General features: G+C 53.7%; 1 protein-coding gene across 1 annotated transcript in view; it reads left to right on the top strand.

The window, feature by feature from the left end:
* AKT2 (AKT serine/threonine kinase 2) overlaps positions 1-22,123 on the top strand; it is a 47,390-nt gene that overhangs the window by 9,187 nt on the left and 16,080 nt on the right. The window contains exons 2-4 of the mRNA XM_068991726.1: positions 10,723-10,852; positions 18,766-18,894; positions 20,212-20,323. Coding sequence (XP_068847827.1) covers positions 10,807-10,852; positions 18,766-18,894; positions 20,212-20,323 — 287 coding nt within the window. The 5' untranslated portion in view covers positions 10,723-10,806. The remainder of the gene's footprint in view (positions 1-10,722; positions 10,853-18,765; positions 18,895-20,211; positions 20,324-22,123) is intronic.

The following is a 22,123-nucleotide window of genomic DNA, read 5'->3' as shown; positions in this document are numbered from 1 at the left end:
GTGGTACCTGAGATGTTAGTTCCCTGACCAGGGATTGAACCCGGGCCCCTGCAGTGAGAGCACCGAGTCCTAACCACAGTCCTGCTGGAGAATTCCTAGCCACAGCCCGTGTAGTGGCCTCCCAGGCCCTGCCCAGCCAGGTCCCCGGCTTTCTCTGTAGCCATGTGGTGCCTTGCTTCCCCCCGACCACCTCCTGGCTGTGTCTCAGACAGCCCACACCTTCGTGCTGTTCTTCCTCGGCCTGGACCGCCCTCCCCTGGGTCTCCGTGAAGCTGCCGCATCTCTTTCAGATTTCTGCTCAGATTGCACCGTGTCAGTGAGCCCTGCTCACCACCGTTTACAAAATCGGAAACTCTTGCCCCGTTCCCACACACCTAGTCCTCTGTATGCCTTTCTCCGCAGTGTTTGTCAAATCCTGCCGTACTGTGTAGCTCACCTGTTTGTTTAACTTGTTTGTGTTTTAATGCCTGTCCGCTCTCCTCTACCCTCCCCCCTGTAAATTCCCCTGGGGCAGGGAGTGCTGTTTTGGTCTCTGCCGCCTCCCGGGGACCAGAACAGTGCTGACCCAGCATGGACGCCATATTTGTGGAATGAGTGGAGGCAGGATTTTTTGTTTCACCTTTACTTGGCAGAACTTGGAGCTCCAAGGCTGTGGTTCTGTTTGCCACCCCATCCTGAATTAATGAAAGCTCTGGGCCTGGCCCTGGCTAGGTGGGGCTGGGGACACGGTGTGGATCAGGGCCAACCCTGTTCCTGTCTTACAAGGCCCCTAGTCTTGGGGGAGGCACTGTTCCCGAAGACTTATAGGAGTGCCTGAGCACAGTAGAGGTGAGCGCTGTGAGCAGACAGGACAGCTGCGCTCAGGAGGCCTGTGGCTCGTGGGCTGGGGGCAGTCAGGACAGGCTTCCCTGAGGATACAAGGGTTTAGCACGTGAAGATGGGTCAGCACTGTGTTCAGCCGGGGAACTAGCATGTGCAAAGGCCCTGGGATGGATGCGGGGAGAGAGCAAGGAGTAAAGGGGGAAGTTGGTGGGGGGAGTATACTGACCAGTGAGGCTGGAGAGCAGGCAGGGACTTCCTCAGGTGGGCCCTTGTGGCCTTCATAAGGGTCTGTGATGTGATCCCAGAGCTGTGCTGAGTTTCAGGGTTCCTCTGGCTGCAGATGGTGACTGCAGCTGTGAAATTAAAAGATGCTCACTCCTTGGAAGAAAAAGTATGACCAACCTAGATAGCATATTAAAAAGCAGAGACATTATTTTGCCAACAAAGGTCTGTCTAGTCAAAGCTATGGTTTTTCCAGTAGTCATGTGTGGATGTGAGGGTTGGACTATAAAGAAAGCTGAGTGCCGAAGAATTGTTGGTTTTGAACTGTGTTGGAGAAGACTCTTGAGAGTCCCTTGGACTGCAAGGAGACCCAGCCAGTCCATCCTAAAGGAAATCAGTCCTGAATATTCATTGGAAGGACTGATGTTGAAGCTGAAACCCCATTACTTTGGCTACCTGATGTGAAGAGCTGACTCATCTGAAAAGACCCTGATGCTAAGCAAGATTGAAGGCGGGAGGAGAAGGGGACGACAGAGGATGAGATGGTTGGGTGGCATCACCGACTCACTGGACGTGAGTTTGAGTGAACTCCGGGAGTCTGTGGGGTCGCAAAGAGTCGGACACGCCTGAGTGACTGAGCTGAACTGGCTGCAGCGTGGTGCTCTCAGCGTGTTTCGGGTCTGTGGCCAGGCAGACTCAAACATTTGGCGTGGTTTCTGTGGGTGCTCTAAGGCCCAGGTTGGCAGGGAACAGAAAGAAGCCTGCTCTGGTGCCTATTCTTGTCCCAGTGTTACGTGCAGCCCACCCACATCTTCAGCCTGTCGTCAGTCCTGCCTGCTCCAAGTAGACAGATGGGGCGGCTATGGGGAGCATGTGGAGATCAAGAGAGAAAGGTGCCTTCAGCGTCGCCTGCTTACCACAAGGCAGTGTAGGTAGAGGTTCACGGCGCAGAAGCGTGTCGTGTGCCCGCGTCTCCGCTTTCAGGGGAAGGGATGACAGGAGACAGGTGCTGTGCGGTCGCTGTCCCGGGCACTGGTTGAAGGACCTCACGGGGATGAACTCATTCAATCCTCACAGCAACCCTTTGTTGTCTAACCTGCGAATGACGAAACTGGTGGAGCTAGGGGAGCACCTGCCCAAGGTCACGTGGCAGGTGGAGGAGCCAAGGTTGAGGTGCATTTGGTTCCCAAGGCCACCGTCACTCCTGCTCCTGTTGTTCTGCCCCTGTTGGCTCTTCGGCACAGTTCCTTCTCTGAACGTGACGTTTACCGTGGACCTCCTACCCTCCTGTGAAAGACTCTATTCCCCGTAAGATCTGTTGTTGATCGTATAACTGCTTTCCTGCCAAGGGTGCTGCAAATGAAGTTATGCGTGGATTGTGCGATGCCCGTCGATCTCAGTAACGTCAGCTCGTGAAAAGAGAAGCAGGTCCGAGTTGAGGCGATGTGGTGGGGGCACGTTTGTGCTGCAGAAAGGGATCAGGTGCAGGAGCGCGCCGAATGCTGGCGGGCAGTGTCTGCCCCTCACGTCGAGGTTGGGTCTCGCCCGTGGGATGCCTGGTTGTGTTCTGTTGGGGGCGGACCCTCGTGGAGGATGGGGTGCTGTGCTGGGCCCTTCCCACACAGGAGCCTGTAATGGAGGCACTGCTGTCCTCACTGCACAGAGAATGGAGCTGAGGCTTGGGGAGGCTAGAAGCTGAGGCGCGGGGACCTGAATCCAGGCCTCCCAACGCCACCAGCCTGAACATTGATTGAAAGGGCTGAAGCTGAAGCTCCAGTGCTTTGACCACCTGATGTGAAGAGCGGACTGTTTGGAAAAGACTGATGCTGGAAAAGCTTGAGGGCAAGTGAAGAAGAGGGCGACAGGTTGAGATGGTTGGATGGCATCACTGACTCAGTGGACCCGAGTTTGAGCAAGCTCCGGGAGATGGTGAAGGACCGGGAAGCCTGGCATGCTGTAGTGCGTGGGGTCGCAAAGAGTCAGATGCAACTGAGCGACTGAACAGCAATGACTCCACCAGCCACATGGTGCTGTGTGGGCCCAGCCCAGCTCCGTACTTCCTGATCAGGTGCTGGGGCAAGTCATTTCACTCTGAGTGGAGAGGATAAGTGGGCTGTGGGTATTCCCTGGAGGTCTAGTGGTTAGTACGTTGCTCTTTCACTGCAGAGCCAGGGTTCAGTTCCTGGTTGGGAAACTAAGATCCTGTAAGCCATGCGGGGTGGCCAAAAAACAAAACAATTTCAATGTAATTATACAAGAAGATTAAAAAAAAGTCCTCAGCTAAAGAGTACCTGCCACATAGGGTTTCTGTGAGAGTTGAATTGGCATGTACAAAACACTTAGGTGTGCCTGACGTGTGCCAAGTGCTGTGTAGGCGTTGACGCTTCTTAGTACTGGCATAATGTCAGCTGTTGGGATGATACCAGACCCTTGTTGTGGGCATTTAGACTGCTGCCTGGGTTTCACTATTCCAGCAACAATATCCTCAGAACAGCATTCTCACCTTTTGGCTTGGCCCCCAAGGGACACTGGGTCATGTCTGAAGACGTATTTGATGGTCAGAACTCTTGGGGAGGTCATGCTGCTGGTTTTTTAGCAAGCAGAGACCAGGATGCTGCAAACCCCCTCCAGTTCTCAGGACAGCCCCAAGACAAGAATTATCTAAATGTCCCTGGTGCTGAGGTTGAGAAACTCCACCTGAGAACCTCTGTACACCCACATAAGCGATCTGTGCGAGAGGAATTGCTCTGAGGACATGTGCGTTTTCTACTTTATCACAGAACACGGCACCGGTTCCTGGAGCTGCAGGTGGTGAGTGAGGGAGTTGTTTTGCCTGCCCAGATTCCCACCGGCAGACGCTGCCTGTCGAACAGTGGGTGCCTATTGAATTTCCCTCCCGAGCAACTCCTCCTGGGAGTAGGTAAGGCGCAGGTTGCAGGGTGGATGACAGGCTCCCGGGGGATCAGGGTGTCAGGAAGGCGCCCCCTCCTCACTGTCTGCAGCTCTAGGAGATGCAGCGCCTCTGCCTCCCCCTTGTCCCATCTGTGCTGTCTGGTGTAGAAAGCAGGTCAGGGAGAGGAGATGAGGGAAAAAGACGAGTGGCAGGGAAAGGAATTTAACTGATTCTGAGCATGTTCTGGGCATAGGGCTCCCCTCTTCCACATATTCATTCCACAGATAGTTACTGAGTGCCCACTGTGGACCCAGCACTGTGGGAGATGCTGAGGACCCAGCAGTGCCCGAGCAGGCTGGAGCCCTGCCCTCGCCGTGCTGACGTCACAGTGGAGCGAGGTCGACAGTAAACTTGTGAACAGGTAAACGTGTACAGTAGTGTCAGTGGCAATAAGTGCTTCACTTTTGTGAAGGTAGCAGGTACACTCTTGACCGTGGAGGACAGAGTGACTTCGCACAGGAGGAGACATGTGAGCAGAGGCTGAAGAAGCCAGGCGGGGCTCCCAGGGACTTGAAGACCGTGCCCACTGAAGGGGTAGCGTGTGCAAGGGTCCTGAGGTCGGGGTCGGGAGCGCAGGTTGGGGGAGTCTCTGGTGTGTCGGAGGCACCAGTGCCGTGGAGTGTTCGGAAGAGTGAAGAGGAGGTGATGCAGAATAGGGTTCTGGGGCTCCTGGAAGGACTTTGGCTTCTTTCAGTCTAGGTGAGGTGGGGACATGGCAGGGTTTGGGGGAGAGCAGTTTCCTCTGACCCAGTGGTCAAGCATCCTGGAGTGTAAGAGGGGGAGGACAGAAGCACTGAGCTCACCTAGGCCACACAGTCCCCCTAGCGGCAGGAACCACAGCGACCCTGATTTTACATTTGAGGAAGGAGGTCTGGAAGGAACCTTTCCAGGGCCCAACCCTTTCCGATGGCTGCCAGGTAGGACGCGACAGCCTCTCTCCCCCGCCTTGTCATCCGCCACCCTGCATCATCCTGTAAATCGCCTCTAACGGACATGACACCAGCAGGGTGAGCTGAAACTCGGAGGCAGTTTGGAAACCATTGAGAAATAAGACCTACGAGGCAGACAGGCAGAAATAAGGCCTGAAATTAAAAAAAGAATGGAGGAGAGCGTTTGAGACATACTGTGGAATGCGTCAGTGATATTTACCAGGTATTTAGCAGGTATTCGACTTAAAAATCAAGCCCTGCTAGTGCAGTCAGAGTCCCTTCAGGGACCTGTCTCCAGTCACCTCTCTTCCCTGCTGAGAGCTGACCGCAGCCAGGGGGTGATTTTCATTCCCGTTTAGCTTTCTTCTGTGTTAAAAAGACTCACCCAAACTTGAGCCCTACCCTTCAGGGTGCGGGTCCTTCCTCTGGCTGGATCATTGTGCAGATGGGAGCACTAAGGCTCAGAAGGGCCAAGGAGCAGCAGAGCCTGGGGTTGAAATCCAGACCCTAGAGTCCTCTTCCTTATTCATCAGCGACTGGCCTTGTGGTGAAACTCCAGGCGAGCTAGCCTGGGGTGAGAGGGGGCCCCGGAGGCTAGGAGGCCTGAGTTTAACTTCCTATTACCGTCCAGGCTCCCAAACCCAGGTTCTCTTTTTGTTGTTGTTATTTCGTCATAAAATACAGAAAGATATTTTCAACATGTTTTAAACCATACAGTATGACAAATAACTGTAAAAGTAATGCTCTCTAATCACAACAACATTGTCAGCTCCCAGAAACCCGCCGCCTCTGTCACTCCCGAAGGTAACAGCTCTCCTGACCTGTGGATATTTGCTTCCTGGATCTTCTGCACAGTTTTACTGGTGAGAAACAAGTCGTGTCATGTTGCCTGTTTGGAGCTTGCAGTCTGTGGACTCGTCCTCAGTGGGTCGTTCCACGTCTGGCTTCTTTCACTCCAGGTGAAGTTCTCACGCTTCATCCTGTTGTAGGCTTCAGGAGTCGGGTCCTCTTTCTTGCTGAGTGGCCTTGAGCTCTGTGAATTTACCTTAGTTTGTTTATCCATTCTCCTGTGGGTGGACACCTGGTCTGTTTCCAGTCTTGAGGTTACTGAGAATGTTGCTGCTGTGGACGATCTAGTACACGTCGTTTAGTAAACAAATACACCCATTTCTGTTGGAGGGCCGTGGAATTGCTGGGTCATGGGGTAGGGATATGTTGAGCTTTAATTCTTACTGCCAAACAGTTTTCCATAGTGGTGGAACTATTTTGTACTCCCACCAGTAGCAATTCCTTTACATTCTGTTAACAGTTTTTACTTATTGATTTAAAAAAAAATCTGTTTATTTGGCTGTGTCGGGTCTTAGTTGCATCATGCATGATCTTTCGTTTTGGTGCACAGGCTCAATTGCCCCTTGGCACATGGGATCTTAGTTCCTTGACCGGGGGTTGAACTCACATCCCCCATATTGGAAGGCTGATCCTTAAGCACTGGACCGCCAAGGAAGTCCCCCTTGAAGACATTCTTTTATTTTTTTTTAATTGTATTCACTTACTCATTTATTTATCTTTGGCAGTGTTGAGTCTTCATTGCTGTACAGGCTTTCCTCTGTTGCGGCGAGCAGGGGCTAATTGTCACTGAGGTGCACGGGCTTCTTGTTCCAGTGGCTTCTCTTGTTGCGGAGCATGGGCTCTAGGGCGCTCAGTAGTTGTGGTGCACGGGCTTAGTTGCTCTGCAGCATGTGGGGTCTTTCAGTACCAGGAATTGAACCCATGTCTCCTGCGTTGGCAGGTGGATTCTTTACCTGTGAGCCACCAGGGAACCCCCCAGCCCCCAAGCCCTCTTACATTCTTGACCACATTCTTGGTGGTGTCAGTTTTTGAATTTTTAGCCATCCAGGTGGATGGTTTCAGTGTGCATTTCCCTGGAACTAAGGATATTGCACACAGTCCTCCGTTGTGTGTGTGTTCCCTCCGGTGAGGTGCCCGTGCTCTTTTCACCTTGCCTCCCAGGTGGCTCGCCTCTGATCCACAGCTCCAGCTCCTACCCAGACCCTCAGCCGAGTGAAGCCCAGACACCCCAGGCAGCAGGGAGTGGGGTTGGGCCCCCGCCATGGGGCACGCAGGCCACGGCCCAGCAGGCCCTTGCGTGCTGGGTGTCAGCTCCCCAGGGAGCAGGCCATCTTCTTGGCTGCGGTGCTGGTGTTTCATCACCACGGGACTGCGTCAGACACCTCAGCAGAGGCGCCACCCTCCGTGGGAGGACGGGCAGGATCCAGGCAGGATGCAGGGGCTCTCCAGGTCCTCCCCCTGCCCTGGCTGCTGCTGGCTGCTTAGTTGCTGAAGTGAGAACGTAACAAGTGGCTCTGGTGTGCCGAGCAGCAGCCAGCCGGGAGACCCAAGGTAAAGCCTCCCTTGTGTCAGCGTCTGCTGTCCCTGGGCACGGGCATGGCCCTCTGGGGTTGTGGGGGGCAGGCGCGATCAGGGGAGACTGGAGGCGCGCCCTGGGGCTCAAGGCCACCCGGCTGCCACCAGCTCTTGGATTCTGCAATCTCGGCCACACCTGGCCGCCTTCACGTCTGTCGGTCTGATTGAGGCAGCCACGTGTTTGCGTTTTCACTGGGGGCCAGGCAGTGGGCCGAGCCTCTGTGCACAGGGGTGCTGCTCACAGCGGCTCTGAGAGGGGAAGTTGTTGGGCCAGGGAGGGTGTGGGGAGGGGAGATGCGGGGAGGGCTGCGAGTGGACGTGGGGTTTCTGTCTTTGCTTGTACATCCGCTCTTCCTTTGGCCCCTGGGTTCTCCATCCCAGCCCAGATTGGGAACCCAGCCCTATTCTGAACAGAGCTCACACCTGGAGAAAGTGTGGTGTTGGCCCCTGTGTTGGAGGAGGAATTCTGAACTCCCCGGCACACCTGCCTCCAGGCCCTGAGTGTTCTCCTTGTCTCAGCTCCTCACTGGGCCAGCCTCTGGGCGCTTCTCCGCACTCCTGGAGCTCCTTCCCAGTCCTCAGGGCTTTGCACTTGCTGTCCCCCTCCCTGAAATCTGTTCCTTAATGTGTCACCCCCCGCCCCGGTTAATTCAGGGGTTGGCTCGCGTGTCTCCCATACTGTGTGGCTAACGCAGCACCCGTCCCTGTCCTCCTTTCTCCTGTTCGTGTTTCTTTGCCACCATCAGACCTTGTATCTTGTGTATCGTCTGCCTCCCGCTGGAATGCGACCTTCCTGAAGGCAGGAGCTGTGTCTTAGTGATGCACCAGGATAGAGTCTGAAGCTTAGAACATACTCAGAGGAAGACTGGTGGCATGAATAGACTCTGGAATTGTTTCTGTGGCTGTGTTTGGTCCTGGGCTGGGGATCTCTTGGGGAGATTGTTTCTCTTTGTTCGCTTGGCGGGCAGACCTTTACTTTTTCCCAGGTCTCAGGGCTGAGAAGCCCACGCTCGGGGCATCCACAGGACTGGTCCCTGGTGGGTGCTGACTTCCTGGCCACTGATGGCTGCCATCTCGGCGTGTCCTCATGTGGCAGAGGAAAAGAGCGAACTCTTGTGGTGTCTCTTATTTACTTATTTATTTTGAATCGGAGGATGATTACTTTACAATGTTGTGTTGATTTCTGCCATAATCAGCATGAATCCGCCATAGGTATACGCATGTCCCCTCCCGAGACTTGGGTTTATTCATTGTGCCTTCAGTGGACAGCCAGATGCTGGGCTGGTGTGCTGAATTAGCGCCTGTAGGTGTGGGGAGAGTTGATGACGGGGCACCCAGCACCCAGTGCAGCCTCTGGGGTCAGGAAGGCTTCCTGGAGGAGGCGTTGGTTCAGCTGAGACCTTAAAGAACAGGGAGAACCCCAGTACATAAAAGGTATTGGGGGTGGAGGCCTGAGCAGCAGAAGTCTGGCAGAGGGTGGGCGTCGGGGAGGAGGACCTGGGGAGGTGGGTGGTGGCTAGTGTGTGATCGTCCTTGTGGTTATTAGCCTTTCTTGAGGGCTTTCTAGGTGCCTCTCGACTTACGTGGGGCCTTGTCTGGTGGAAAAGACTTTGTTCTTTTTTGTGTGTTCTGTGCACTCTGGGGAGCCGCGAAAGAGCTGTGAGTAGAGAGTGACACAGTCAGATTCAGGTGGAGCGTAGGGTGGGCAGCGGAGGCTGGGACCCAGGAAGAAAGCCTGGGTGGGAGGGGCGGTGGGGCGGGAGAGGTGATCTGGAAGCTGGTGGATGGGTGGTGGGGACCGCGAGGCTGAGCCGGGGTGGCGGGCAGCAGAGGCTAGGGCCTGAAGGCACCGGAATCCCAATCTGGGGGGCCTGGGTCTTTCCCGAGGCCCGTGGGAAAGCACAGGTCAGATTTGAGGGTCCTCGGGCTGCTGAACGGGAAACAGATTGGAGGATGGGAGGCCCAGAAGGAGGTGGGGTGAGTCCTCGTGGGAGGGGATGGCGCTGGACCTGAGCCACCTGGTCAGGAGGCTGGGGTGGAGACCCTGGTCACATTAGGATCGAAGCACAGACTGGGGCACATTTCGGAGTGAGGGTCCGGTGGTCCTGGGTGTGTTCAGTCCATGGGCGTGAGCCCCTGGGGTGCCGCCATACTTGCCAGGGGAGGGAGCCCCTTCTGGGCCCTGTCTTTGCAGCCCCGAGTCCAGGACATGGTTCCTTACCCGCTGTTTACTTCCCTGTCACTGTCCATCTTGTCTTCCTCCGGCTTCCTCCCGCTCACCTCCCTTCCCTCTGCCTGGGGCCTGGGCAGCCTGCCACCGTCACATGCCAGGCAGTAGTGTGTCCGGCCCACCAGCTCCCCTGGGGCACGAGAGAAAGCTGATGCCCGCGGTGTCCCCAGGGCCAGCTGCCGCTTCTCTGGGGGCCACCGTAGCTCCTGACCTTCTGTCCGCAAATAACCCCAGGCCAGGAAGGGCGAAAGGCGCCTTGGGCGCCATGGCCCCCGGCCAGGCCTGTGGCTCCAGGTAGGGGCCCAGCTGGTGGCTGCCTCCCCCGCTTCTCCCCTCCGCCCCGGGAACCTGAGACGAAGCAGCGGCCTCGGCGTCCGTCAGTCTGTCGGCTGCCGGTCCGTGAGGACAGAAGCAGAGGTCTCGGGGAAGGACCAGGGCCTGGTTTCAAGCCCCCAGGACTTTGTCCCGGGCCCCAGAGAAGTGCGTACGCAGTTGGTTCCTTTCTTGTTGAAGATCCGGAGCACCGAGACCTTCCTTTCCTTTGTCAGCTGGTGGGGACCAGGAGGCTGAGGGAGTGACATGAGGTGGCCTGGTGCTGGGTAGGAGGGTGGTACTCAGTTTGCTAAAGGTGGCAGGTTGGTGGCACCTGGTTTGGAAAAGAGAGTGTGAGCGTGTGTGTGTGTGTGTTTGAGGGTGGCAGGCAGATCCTGGTGGCTTTGAGCACGCCCTCAGGTGCCTGGGGCTGTCTGATTCATCCCAGGTGACCTCAGCGCTGGGCCTGGAGTGATGCAGGGGCGGAGCCTCCCACCCAGTCAGGAGTGGCAGTGGTGGGGCTGCCCTGCTGGGCAAGGGGTCCTGAGCACGGGGCGAGGGCACAGCCGGGACCCTCTGCTCCTTCCAGAGGAGGGCTCTGAGGGCAAGGTCGTGTCCTTTCCTCCCCAAGACTGGGTCCCTGGGGACCCGACCGCCTCTCACTGGCCCCCTCCACCAGCCTGGGCCCCAAGGGCTGGTCTCTCCCCACCCTCCCTGGCTCCACCCTCGCAGAGCTGCCAGAGGGGCTTCAGGTGGGGTGTCCCGAGGGGAGGGGTCACCGCCAAATCCCCCTGCCTCTCTGACTGATGGGCTCCTCTCCTGTCTTGCAGACTGTGCTCTGTCCAACGCACCTCCTGCATGTCCTGCTGCCCTGAGCTGTCCCGAGCGAGGTGACAGCGTGTCACGCTGCCACCATGAACGAGGTGTCTGTCATCAAAGAAGGCTGGCTCCATAAGCGCGGTAAGGGGCTACGTTTACTCAGAGGATTGCACGTCTCCCCCTTTCGCCCCAGCTCTCCTGGCAGCTGTGCCCTGCGAGGCAGAGGTACAGGGTCGTTACCACCTGAGGAGGCAGCATTCCGAGCCCTGCCTGCCCGCCCCCGCCAGTGGCTTCTTTCTAGCCCACGTCATGGACTCTTTGAAAGTAGTCTGGACGGAGGAGCTGTGGCTGCGCCTGGGCCTGAGTCTCCAGGCCTTGCTGACCCCCTGCATGAACCCCCAGGCCAGGCCTCAAACTCTGCCTCTGCATAAGTGTTCCTGCTCATGGTCCCATTTCATAGATGAAGAAACTGAGGCCTAGAGTGGGTAAGTCACTTAGCTAAAGTAACACAGAGAGGCAATATCCAGCATTTATTCATCCGGCAAATACTCATAGAGTGCATAGTGTGCCAGGCTGGCCATCCCAGGCTCCAGGGGCACTGTGGTGTCCTCATGGAGTCTCGATCCATTGAGGGGCGGGGAATAAACAGGAAACTGACAGGCACAGTGTCAGGTGACGATAAGTGCCCCTGTGAAGAGTAGGGGCTCTGAGGGGAGCGCTGGAGAAAGAAGGGGCTCATGCAGGTGGCTCTGAGGAGGGACCAGTATATGGAGGCCAGGAGCAGGTGAGGGAGCAGGCTACGCAGATAGCCAGCCAGGGGGTTCCAGGGAGTGGGGGCAGCGAGGAATGGGGGCCGTGTGCCTGGAAATAGAGTGGGCCAGGGTGGCCAGAGCAGAGCGAGCGAGGGAGCGCGAGCCACAGGAGGCGGGCAGAGCCGTGACACAGCACCAGACCGCCAGCGCCTGATGCCGTGGAGGGGCTGGAACTCGTCTGGCATTCGGAAGCCCAGGATGTTGTGAGCGAGCTCGGGACCAGGTCTGGTTGTGCTGGTGGGCGACTAAGAGATGAAGTCACTTACAGGGGAGACACGGAGAGACTCGACCCTGGGACCCCAGGCCTCTGCCCCAGCACCGCTGCACTTAACAGGCTCACTGCTGTTCGAGGCAGCTGGGAAGAAGCACGTGCCGAGAGCCAGCTTGTCCAGGCACCCAGGAGCGAAGGAAACCGGCTGTCCTAGCTTCCGCGGACCTTCCCCTGCAGAGTGGGGACCTTCCCCTTGGGGGGCCGCCACTTTGCACGCTCTCAATCACTCGGCAGACATGCATCAAGTAGCTGCCGTGTTTTAGGGACATTCTGGGCACTGGGGATACGCCAGTGAACCAGATGGGCCCACAGTTCCCATCCTGTGTTGATGTCATACATTAAGTGGGCGAGACCAGGGCACCTGAGTAGAGGAGTGGGTCCAGTGGGGCTAGTGCCTTGGAGAGAAACCCAACAGTGTGAGGAGAGGGGTGAGGGAGCTATCAGAGAGGGGCTGGCCAGGGAGGGCCTCACTAAGAAGGGGGTGTTTGAATAAAGATCCGAAGGAGGCAAGGGAGTGAGCCCCACAGTTAACGGGGGTATGGGTGAAGGGGACCGAGTTCACGGAGGGGGTGGGCTGGGCATGCTTGAGGCGGGCCGGGAAGCTGGTGGGCTAGCCCTGCTGAAACTGGAGAAGTGCCTGCACACTCTGCATGCTGCCCAGCCTGCCCACCTAGAGCGGTGCCGAGGGTCTCACCGCAACCCACCCTCCCCCCACCCCCCCCCCACCCCCCCCCGGCATGAGCAGGAGAGGAGCCTTCCCGATCCCCTTCCCAGGCAGGGTGGCATCCAGGGCCTCTTGGCCTACCTGCCTGGATTGGGCCCTGAGTTTGGGGCTGTTGATGGAGCTCTCTGCACCTTGGCAGGTGTCAAAGTTGTAACCCCAGCTCTGCCACTTCCTCTCAGTGTGACTGTGTCATCTCTCTCAGCCTTGGTTTCCCCTCTGTAAAATGGGTCAACAGCCCAGGCCTCTGGGAGTGTCAGCTTCATGAGAGCAGGGGTTTTATCTGGCTTGTTCACTGGGATAGTGCCAGTGCCCTAGAAAAGTGCTTGGCGTGCAGTAGGCACTTAATAACTGTTGGATGGATGCTTGGGATCATGTGTGTGGATGGTATGAGTGTAATAGGGTGTGCCAGGTCTCAGGCTCCTGAGTTTTCTGAGGCCTGTGGCTCTCTAGGCTGGGGTGGGGCCTTCTCTGGAGGTGGCTAGAGAACTATGGCTGGGCAGTGGCTCCCAAGGCTGCAGGTGGCATTGAGTGAATCTCAGCCCCTCCCAGGCCTTCAGTGTCTCCGTTCGTCCATGGGGGCCCAGACAAGCTGCTGAGATGACCTTCTGTCTTGGTTTTGTACCGTACCCACACTCACTCGTGCAGCCTCTCCTGGGTCTCCCAGTGCCTGTTGTTCCAAGCAGCAGCCAGAAGTGGTGGGCAGGGCAAGGTGGGCCCTGCCACCATTCAGACACGTGCGCCATCCCGCCCTACTCCTGGTGGTTGAAATAACAGCAGCCCAGCTTACTGTGTGCCCACTTGGTGCCGGGCCTGGGGCTGTGTTCGCAGGAGGCCCAGTTTTGTTGAGTTTCTGTTACTGCCCTGTGAGGTGGGCACCGTCTTGCAGACCGGAAGCTTCAGCTCAGCAGGAAGACTGAGTTGCCTGGGGCTTCAGCAGGGAGGTGGCAGCGCCAAGGTTCAGGCTCCAAGTCCTGAGCCAGCGCCTGGCTCACATGCTGCCTCTGGCTTGGCAAGGCCCACTCAAGGATCGGGTCCTTCATGCCATGTGCGGGTCCCCTTTCTGACACAGCCTCAGCACACTCTGCCAGGCCCCGCCGGGCCAGGCCACGTCTGCCAATTTACAGGTAGACACTGTCAATGACTATGGGCAGAGCGAACCCAGGTTCTAGTCCTAGCTCTCCCAGTTAACAGCCATGAGCCTCAGGCAAGTACTGGAACCTCTTTGTGCCTCAGTTTCCCTATCTGTAAAATGGGATTGTTGTGAGGATGTTTTCCCTTCCAGTTTTTTTGTAGCTTGTTACCGACATATAAAACCCCACAGGTAAGTGCCCAGATCATAAACTCACTCCAAAACCTATGTCCAGGTCAGGAAATAGAGTAATTCAATCCCCAGAAGACTGTCTGCCTCTTGCAAGCAGTAACCACTCTCCTAACCTCCAATATCATGGGTGAATTTGTCTAGTTTTGTTTTTGTTTCTCAAATTGAAGTAAAATTTACACAACACAGAATTAAGTGTTTGAAAGTGGACAATTCAGTGGCCTTGAGTACTTTCACATTGTTGCGTAACCACTGGCTCTGTCTGGCTCCAGAACATCTTCATCTGCCTGAAAGGCTGCCCTCCGCACCGTGAGTAGTCAGCTCAGTCTCCCTCCTCCCAGCCCCCGGCAGCCGCCAGCTTGTTGTTTGTCTTTGTGGATGTACTTACTTTGGACATTTCATATACATGAATCATACAATATGCGGCTACTGAAGTCTGGTTTCTTTCACTGAGCATAACGTTTTTAAGGTTCATCTACGCTGTAGCATGTATCAGACAGTACTTCCTTCCTTTTTATAGACAAACAATGTTCCATTGTATCAAGATATCACATTTTCTTTATCCATATGTCCATTGATGGACATCTGAGTTATTCCTACCTTTTGGCTGTTGTGAATAGTGCTGCTGTGAATATTTGTATACAAGTGTTTGAGTACTTGTTTTCAGTTTTGGGGGGTACACACCCAGGAGTGGAATTGCTGGGACACACATATCTATTGTTGTTTAGTCACTCGGTCGTGTCCGACTCTTTGTGACCCCCGTGGACTGTAGCCCACCAGTCTCCACTGTCCATGGGAATCGCCAGGCCAGAATAGTGGAGTGTTGCCATCTCCATCTTCAGGGGTCTTCCCAGCTCAGGGATTGAACCCGCGTCTTCTGCACTGGCAGGTGGGTTCTTTGCCACTGAACTGCCAGGGAAGCCCCAGTAGGCATCTATTAGTTTATATTCCTTATAATCAAATGTATTCTATGTAGTTAGATAATATAGAAAAAACTATGAAATATCTGGATCGTACCTTCTGTGCACGTGACCCACAGTGTATTCTGTCTGGCTCCCTGAGGGAGCACCCACGTTGCGCAGGGCTGCGCCATTTTACTCTCCCACCAGCAGTGGCTCCAGGTCCTCACCCACACCTGCTAGTTTTCTTTGAGTTTTTGCTGTTTGTTTTTAATGAAAGCCATCCTGGTGGGTGTTAAGTGGTGTTCCAGCATGGTTTTGATCGACATTTCCCTAGTGACTGATGGTGTTAAGCGTCTTTTTATATGTTTGCTGGTCCTTGTTTATTTTTGGAGAAACACCTTTGTAGTCCTTCGGGTGTAGTGTTCAGACACTGCGTGTGTGCGTGCTCAGTTGTGTCTGACTCCTTGCGACCCCTTGGACTGTAGCCCCCCAGGCTTCTCTGTCCATGGGATTGTCCAGGGAAGAATACTGGAGTGGGTTGCCATTTCCTCCTCCAAGGAATCTTCCCAACCCAGGATGGAGCCCGTATCTCCTGTATCTTCTACATTGGCAGGTGGATTCTTAACCACTGAGCCACCTGGGAAGTCCTTCACCCATTTTTTAAATTGTTTTTTTTTTTTTTTTTTCGGTTGTTGCTGAGTTGTAAAGTTCATTATGTATTCTGGATACTAGACTCTTATGAGACATATGATATGCACATGTTTTCATCCATTCTGTTGGTTGGTTGTCTTTTTATTTTTGTGATAACATCTTTTGCACAAAATTTTTTATTTCAATGAGTCCACTTTATTTTTTTTTTCCTTTGTTGTCATATCTAAGAATCTGTTGCCAAGTTCAGGGTTACAGAGATTGACCTGTGTATTCTTCTAACAGTTTCATAGCTTTAGCTCTTATTTTTAGGTAGATGCACTTTGAGTTAATTTTTTAAACATGGTGTAGAGCTCCATCTCTGTTCTTCTGCATGTGGGTATCCAGTTGTCCCAGCACAATTTGTTGCAGAGACTGGTCTTCCCCAGTGGAATGGTCTTGGTACTGTTGTTGAAAATTAGTTGCCCATAGTTGTGTAGATTTATTTTTTTGACTCTCAGTTCTACTCTTTTGGTCTGTATGGCTATCCTGTACCACACTGATTTGATTATTGTAGCTTTGTAAGTTTTGAAATCAGGAAGTAAGAGTCCTTTCCCTTTGTTCTTTTTCAACATTGCTTTGGCTGTTTGGAACCCCTTGCCACATGAATTTGAATTCTTGTAAATTTGAGGGTTGGTTCTTCCTCAACAGCAAAAAAGGGCTATTGGAATTTTGATAGGGAATGTGTTAAATCTGTATGTAAATGGCTTTGGGTAGTATTGCAGTCTTAATGTCAAGTCTCAATCCTTGACACAGGATCCTTGCATTTTTTTAAGTTTTTAGTTTCTTTCAGCAGTGTTTTTTTAAAATAATTTTTATTTATTTACTTCTGGCTGTGCTGGGTCTACGTGGCAGTGAGCAGGGGCTACTCTAGTTGTGGTACACAGGCTTTTTATTGCAGTGGTTTCTCTTGTTGCAGAGCACAGACTCGAGGGCATGCAGGTGTCAGTAGCTGTGGAAATGGGCTCCGTAGTTGTGGCTCCTGGGCCCTGGAGCACAGGCTCAGTAGTTGTGGAGCACCGGCTCCGTAGTTGTGGAGCACCGGCTCCGTAGTTGTGGAGCACTGGCTTAGCTGCTCTGAGGCATTTGGGTCTTGCTGGACCAGGGATTGAACTTGGATCTCCTGCATTGGCAGGCAGATTCTTTACTGGTGAGCCAGCAGGGAAGCCCCTGTTTTGTAGTTTTTAATGTATAAATCTTTGCCTAGTTGTGCTGTTGTAAATGGATTTGTTTTCTTTAATTTCTTTTTTGGATTATTCATTGCTAGTGTGTAGAAACACAGTTTGTTTTTGTGTGTTGATCTTGCTGAATTTGTTAGCTCTAGTAATTGTTTTGTGGATTTTTGTGCTTTTCTGTATATAGGATCCTGTTATCTGCAAATAAAGGTAGTTTTACTTACTCCTTTTCAAATTGGATACTTTCTCTGGCTAGAACTTACACCACAGTGTTTCTGAGCAGTGGTGAGAGTGGAAATCTTTGTTTTGCTCCTGATCTTAGCCAAGGGGAAGCGTTCATTCTTTCATCCTTGAGTGTGATGTTGACATGTGGGTTTTTCATAGATGCCCTCTTGTGAAGGAGAGTCCCCTTTCTCTTCTTAGCTAGTATTTTTATCATGAAAGAGTGCTGGATTTTGTCAAATGCTTTTTCTGTGTCAATCTGGATGACCTTGTGTTTTTTTTTCCCCACTTCATTCTGTTGAGGCATATGATGCTGATTGCTTTTCGTAGTTTTGAACTACCCTTGCAGTCCTGGGATAAAGCCCACTGGGTCATGGTAAATGGTCCTTTCATGGTGCTGTCAGGTTTGTGGTTTTGCTAGTTTTTGAACTTTACATACATCGAATCATTTAGTATTGACATTCGAAAGAATTCAACAAGTTAAAGCCTCTAAGAAACTTAGGATGGTGCCTGGCAGGCACAAAGTACCCTATAGTATTTTCTGATCATCACCGTTGCTTACTGGGTGTCCTTCTCGTGAGAGGAGACAAAGACTTAGAGAAACCCACCCTGGCTTCTGGTGGCGACTTAGGGAGCCCACCCTCCGCCCCAGTTACAATGTGCACACCCTTCGCTTGCCCGGTGGGCTGATGAGAAAGAGCTGCTGTTGATTTATTGGTGTGCTGGTCCCTGGCGAGGCTGGGTGCTTTGTGTTTGCTTTGTATTTGCCATCTCTCTTTCTCTCTTTTTAAAGCAGCTTGAGACACAGTTCACATACCATGTAGTTCAGCCACTTGGGGCCTTGAGTGTGTTTAGAGCTGTGCCTCCATCACCACAGTCAGCTTTGGAACATTCTCACTACCCTAAAAAAGGACCCTCCAGTCCCCTCCCGGACTCGCCCCCCTCCTCAGCCCTAGGCCCAGTAATCAAGTTTTCATCTTGAGAAGTTTCCCCTGTTCTGGACATTTTATATAGATGAAATCATATAATTTGTGGTCCTTTGTGACAAGCTTTTTTCAGTTAGCGTTGTTATGGTTCATCCACCTTGTAGTGTGTAAGTTATGGTTCATCCAGCTTATAGCGTGTATTAATACTTCATATATCAGTACTTTTTTTGGCCGCATTGCATTGCATGTTGGATTTTAGTTCCCTGACAAGGGGTCGAATCCTCTCCCTCTGCATTGGAAGTGCAGAGCCCTAACCACTGGACCGGCAGGGAATTCCCAGTACTTAATTTCTCTTAATGACCAAGCGATACTGATACTCCATCCTGCCGATGTGCCGCATTTCGTTTGTCCATCTGTTAGCGGACACACTTCGGAGTTTCTCCTCTTTGCTGTTATGAGTAATGTTGCTGTGGGTGTTTACATGTATATAAGGTTTTGTGTGGATATGTGCTTCACCATTTCATTTTAGTCCTTAGCCACCCCTCTGAGGAGTGTGTGTGCATACATACGTACGTACACGGAGTGCTTGGATATTCGTGGTTACAAGTGGAGGGAGTCGAGGAGCACATGGAGGGCACAGCAGCAGTAATACCGGCCTGGCACGGTGTTTTGACATTCGATCCCCCGGCACAGCTGTAGAGTGAATACCTGCCCATGGGATTTGGCCCTCCAGGGCCACAGGGCATGTATGTTAGAGGCCTGGGCCTCCCCTGGGACTGAGCCATGTGCTGGCGAGGACGGCTCACTGCTGGCGCCTTCCTGCCAGGCGTGACCTCTGGATCACTGGGCCCAGCCCAGCGCCCAGCCTGCGTCAGCTGGGGCCGCCTGGAGGGTTTCTCTGGGAGAAGCACACTCTTCACCCTCTTGTCCATCTTCCTCTCAGTGTGGGGCCCCTTGCCAGGCACTGCCCTGGGCCTGGCTGCTCTGACCTCTCTCCCTCCCGCCCTGCCTGTTCAGGTGAATATATCAAGACCTGGCGGCCCCGGTACTTCCTGCTGAAGAGCGATGGCTCCTTCATTGGCTATAAGGAGCGGCCTGAGGCCCCCGACCAGACCCTGCCCCCCTTAAACAACTTCTCTGTCGCAGGTGCGTCTTGGGGGCACATGGCGTGTGTTTGTTCTGGACTGTAGGCCTGTCTGGGGTCTGTTTGCCCCCCTCTCCTGCTCCACCTATCTTTCCTGGGCCTGGGCACTGTGTTGATCGCCAGTGGAGAGCTGGAGGAAGAAAGGAGCTGGGGCACTTCTCAGCCTTCTGGGCCCTCTGTGGCACCTGAAGCGGAGCCTTCTAGCCAGAAGCTGACCAGTGGAAGCCTGGCCCGTGCAGAGGCCCTGCCTGGGCCTCACAGAACCTGCCCTCCCCCCGCCACCACCTTCCTTCCCTGCTGACCCGATGAGTCACCATGTTCTTGTCACACCCCCTAAGAACATTTCAAAGTCACTCATCGCTACTGCCACTAGGTAGCCCAGACACGGTCCTCGCCCCACCAACTCTCTGCTCTAGCCTCGTCCCCAGCCTTGCCCCTCGAGCAGCCCACCTGCTCTTTCTGGAATCCAGCCCCACTCCCCTCTCCATCCTGCCTAAAGCCCTGCCTTGGTGACTTTCCCGTGTGCTGGTGACCCCGACACAGCCGTCCCGAACTCCCCGCCTGGCCTGAGCTGCTTTTCTGCACACCTCTCTTTGAGTATTCCCGCCATGAGATCCCCTCCGTGAGCCACACCATCCTTTGAGTCCTCTCTCCCTCCCTGAACCTCCCCCCAACCCCGCCCCGGCTTCTCCGGGAGGGCCTTGTTGCCTCTCATCCTCAGGCCAGGGCGGCGACCCAGATGCTTCTGTGCACCCGACTGTGGCCCTGTGGTCTGCCTGCCTTCCTCCCCTCCCCTCCTCTGGATGGCCCCAGGCCCTCCCTGGCCTTCCAGCCTCCCCTCTCTCTCCTCTACCCAGCAGCCAGAGGGGGCTGTTCAGGTCTGTTCTCGGCTCTTCCTGCTCCCTCAGGACACAGTGCAGGCTGGCCCCCGCTCACCTCTCCAGCCTGTCTCTCCCTTCTCTCCTCCTCACACAGAATTTACTCTTCCCTAAGTGCACTGGGCCCTCTCTCCTCTCTAGGCTTCTGTGCCCAATGCCCTCTTCTGCCTTCAGAGCTCAGTACAGGGATGCCCTTCCTCTGGGAAAGCCTTCTGAGCCCCTGGACGGGGTTGGCTGCCTCTTTGGATGCCCCTCCACCCCCCATCGCAGCCCTGACCACTGAGCCATCGCTGTTGGGTGGCCTGTCCCCCTTAAACACACACACATTGGACCTGTAGGGACAGGCTGTCTTGGTCAGTAGTGTCACGGGGCTGACACACGGAGGGTGACTTGGGGAATGCGGGCTGCCGCTCACACTCTGCTCACATCCCACTTCTGCAGAATGCCAGCTGATGAAGACCGAGCGACCTCGGCCCAATACCTTCGTCATTCGCTGTCTGCAGTGGACCACAGTCATCGAGAGGACCTTCCATGTCGACTCCCCGGACGAGAGGCAAGTCGGGGCCTCAACGTGGCCGCCCTTTGGGAGGGGCCAGGCTCAGTTTGAGGTGAGGGGTGCAGAGGGACAGATTCCCCTGAGCCCCTCCCTAGGAGTTTCCCATTTCAGCCCTTATGCAAGCTAAGAGGAGCAGGGGTTCTCCCCGTTCTGTGTCCTCAGATGGGAGGGTGTGCTGGAATCACGACAGTTTGTTAGCAGTGAGGTGCTCTGGGCCTCTTCAGGGCCTTTGGTTATCCAGAGACCTGGAAAGGGTCAAGGAGCTGCCTTTTTAATGAGCATCTCCATTGATATAGAGGCAGGTGGTCCAGAGATTGCGGTTTTTAAAAGATCATCTTATTAATCAGAAGAGATAGCAGTTTCACCCAGTTCACAAATGCAGAACAGCATGAGAAGGTGTGTAGCGAAAGCTTCACTCTCACTTCAGCCCTGCACGCCATATCCCCCACCGCCAGGCTGACTGCTGTTGTTGCGTGTCCTGCAGGAGCTGCTTCTCAATGAGTGTGGACAAGCTCGTTCAGACATCACTTCTGTGCCCTTCTCCTCTTGTTCTTTCTTTTTATACAAAAGGTGGCACCGTGCCCACACTGTTGTTTTATCTCGTGTGTCTTGGGGACGCGCTCTGCTTCTGTGTATATAGAGAGATGCTGTGCTGCACTTTTCAACAGGTGCGCGTCTGTGTCCCTGAGTTGAGCAGTTCTTTATTAATGGTGATTGGGGTTATTTCAACCTTTTGGGCTTATTAGAAGCAGTGCCACAGTCTACGAGCCATGCCACCCTGAACACGCCTGATCTCGTCTAATCTCAAGCTAAGCAGGGTTGGGCCTGGTTAGTACTTGGATGGGAGAAGCAAGGCCACAGTGAAACAACTTGTGGCTACCTTGTTTGACATACTTGCAGGTAAATCTGTAAGGTGGATTCTTAGATGTGGAATTGCTGGGTCACAGGGAATATGCATTGGTAATTTTTATGACCAGTTCTGTTGGTATTAGGCATAATAGAATTCTGATTCTAAGATGGGTATGCCTGTGTCTAAGGGTTATCACAGCCTGTGTTTTCAAACATTCAACTTTTTACCAAACGTTTGGTGAGTGTGTGTCCTTATGTGTCGTGTGGTCAAGGGCCATGTGAGTTTCTGTTTCTGAATTGTCTGTTTATGTCCTTTGTCTGTTTTTCTTTGGGGTACTTGGTCTTTTGCTTATTTATTTTTGAAAGCTCTTTATATATTAGAGAGCTTAGCCCTTTGTAACGAGTGGCAAATATTTTTCCCTCATGTTGTTGGCCTTCACTTTGATAGATTTTTTTTTTTTGGCTGTGCCGTGTGGCATGTGGGATCTTCATTCCCTGACCAGGGTTCGAACCTGTGTGGCCTTCATTTCGAGAAACATTTATTTTAGCTTGTCTTTGGGGTGAGGATTCAGCTGATCCTCTGGAGGACCCTAAATCAGTGCTGTGCAAGAGAAGCTTCTGCCGTGGTAGAAATGCAGTGTCCAGCAGGGTAGCCACTAGTCACGTGTGCCACTGAGCCACTGCCTAGTAGCCACTGAGCACATGAAACGTGGCTCATGAAGCTGAGAAACGGAATTTTGTATTTTATTTAACTAATGGCAGTGCATTTCTAGAGCGAAAAGACTTGCTACTTATAATCTAAACTGTGTATTGCAAAGCTTCCCAAGGTTGAAAATATACTTGCCCCACTATGGGGAACAGAATGGTCATCTTAGGCCCTCTGAGATATTACTCAGATGAAAACTGGGCACAGGAAACATGGCCGCCAGTAAAAAGCCAGCTGGGATC

Source organism: Capricornis sumatraensis, chromosome 20 (genome assembly GCF_032405125.1).
Source record: "Capricornis sumatraensis isolate serow.1 chromosome 20, serow.2, whole genome shotgun sequence".
NCBI classification, from domain to species: domain Eukaryota; kingdom Metazoa; phylum Chordata; class Mammalia; order Artiodactyla; family Bovidae; genus Capricornis; species Capricornis sumatraensis.
This window is presented reverse-complemented; position numbering and strand designations above follow the sequence as displayed.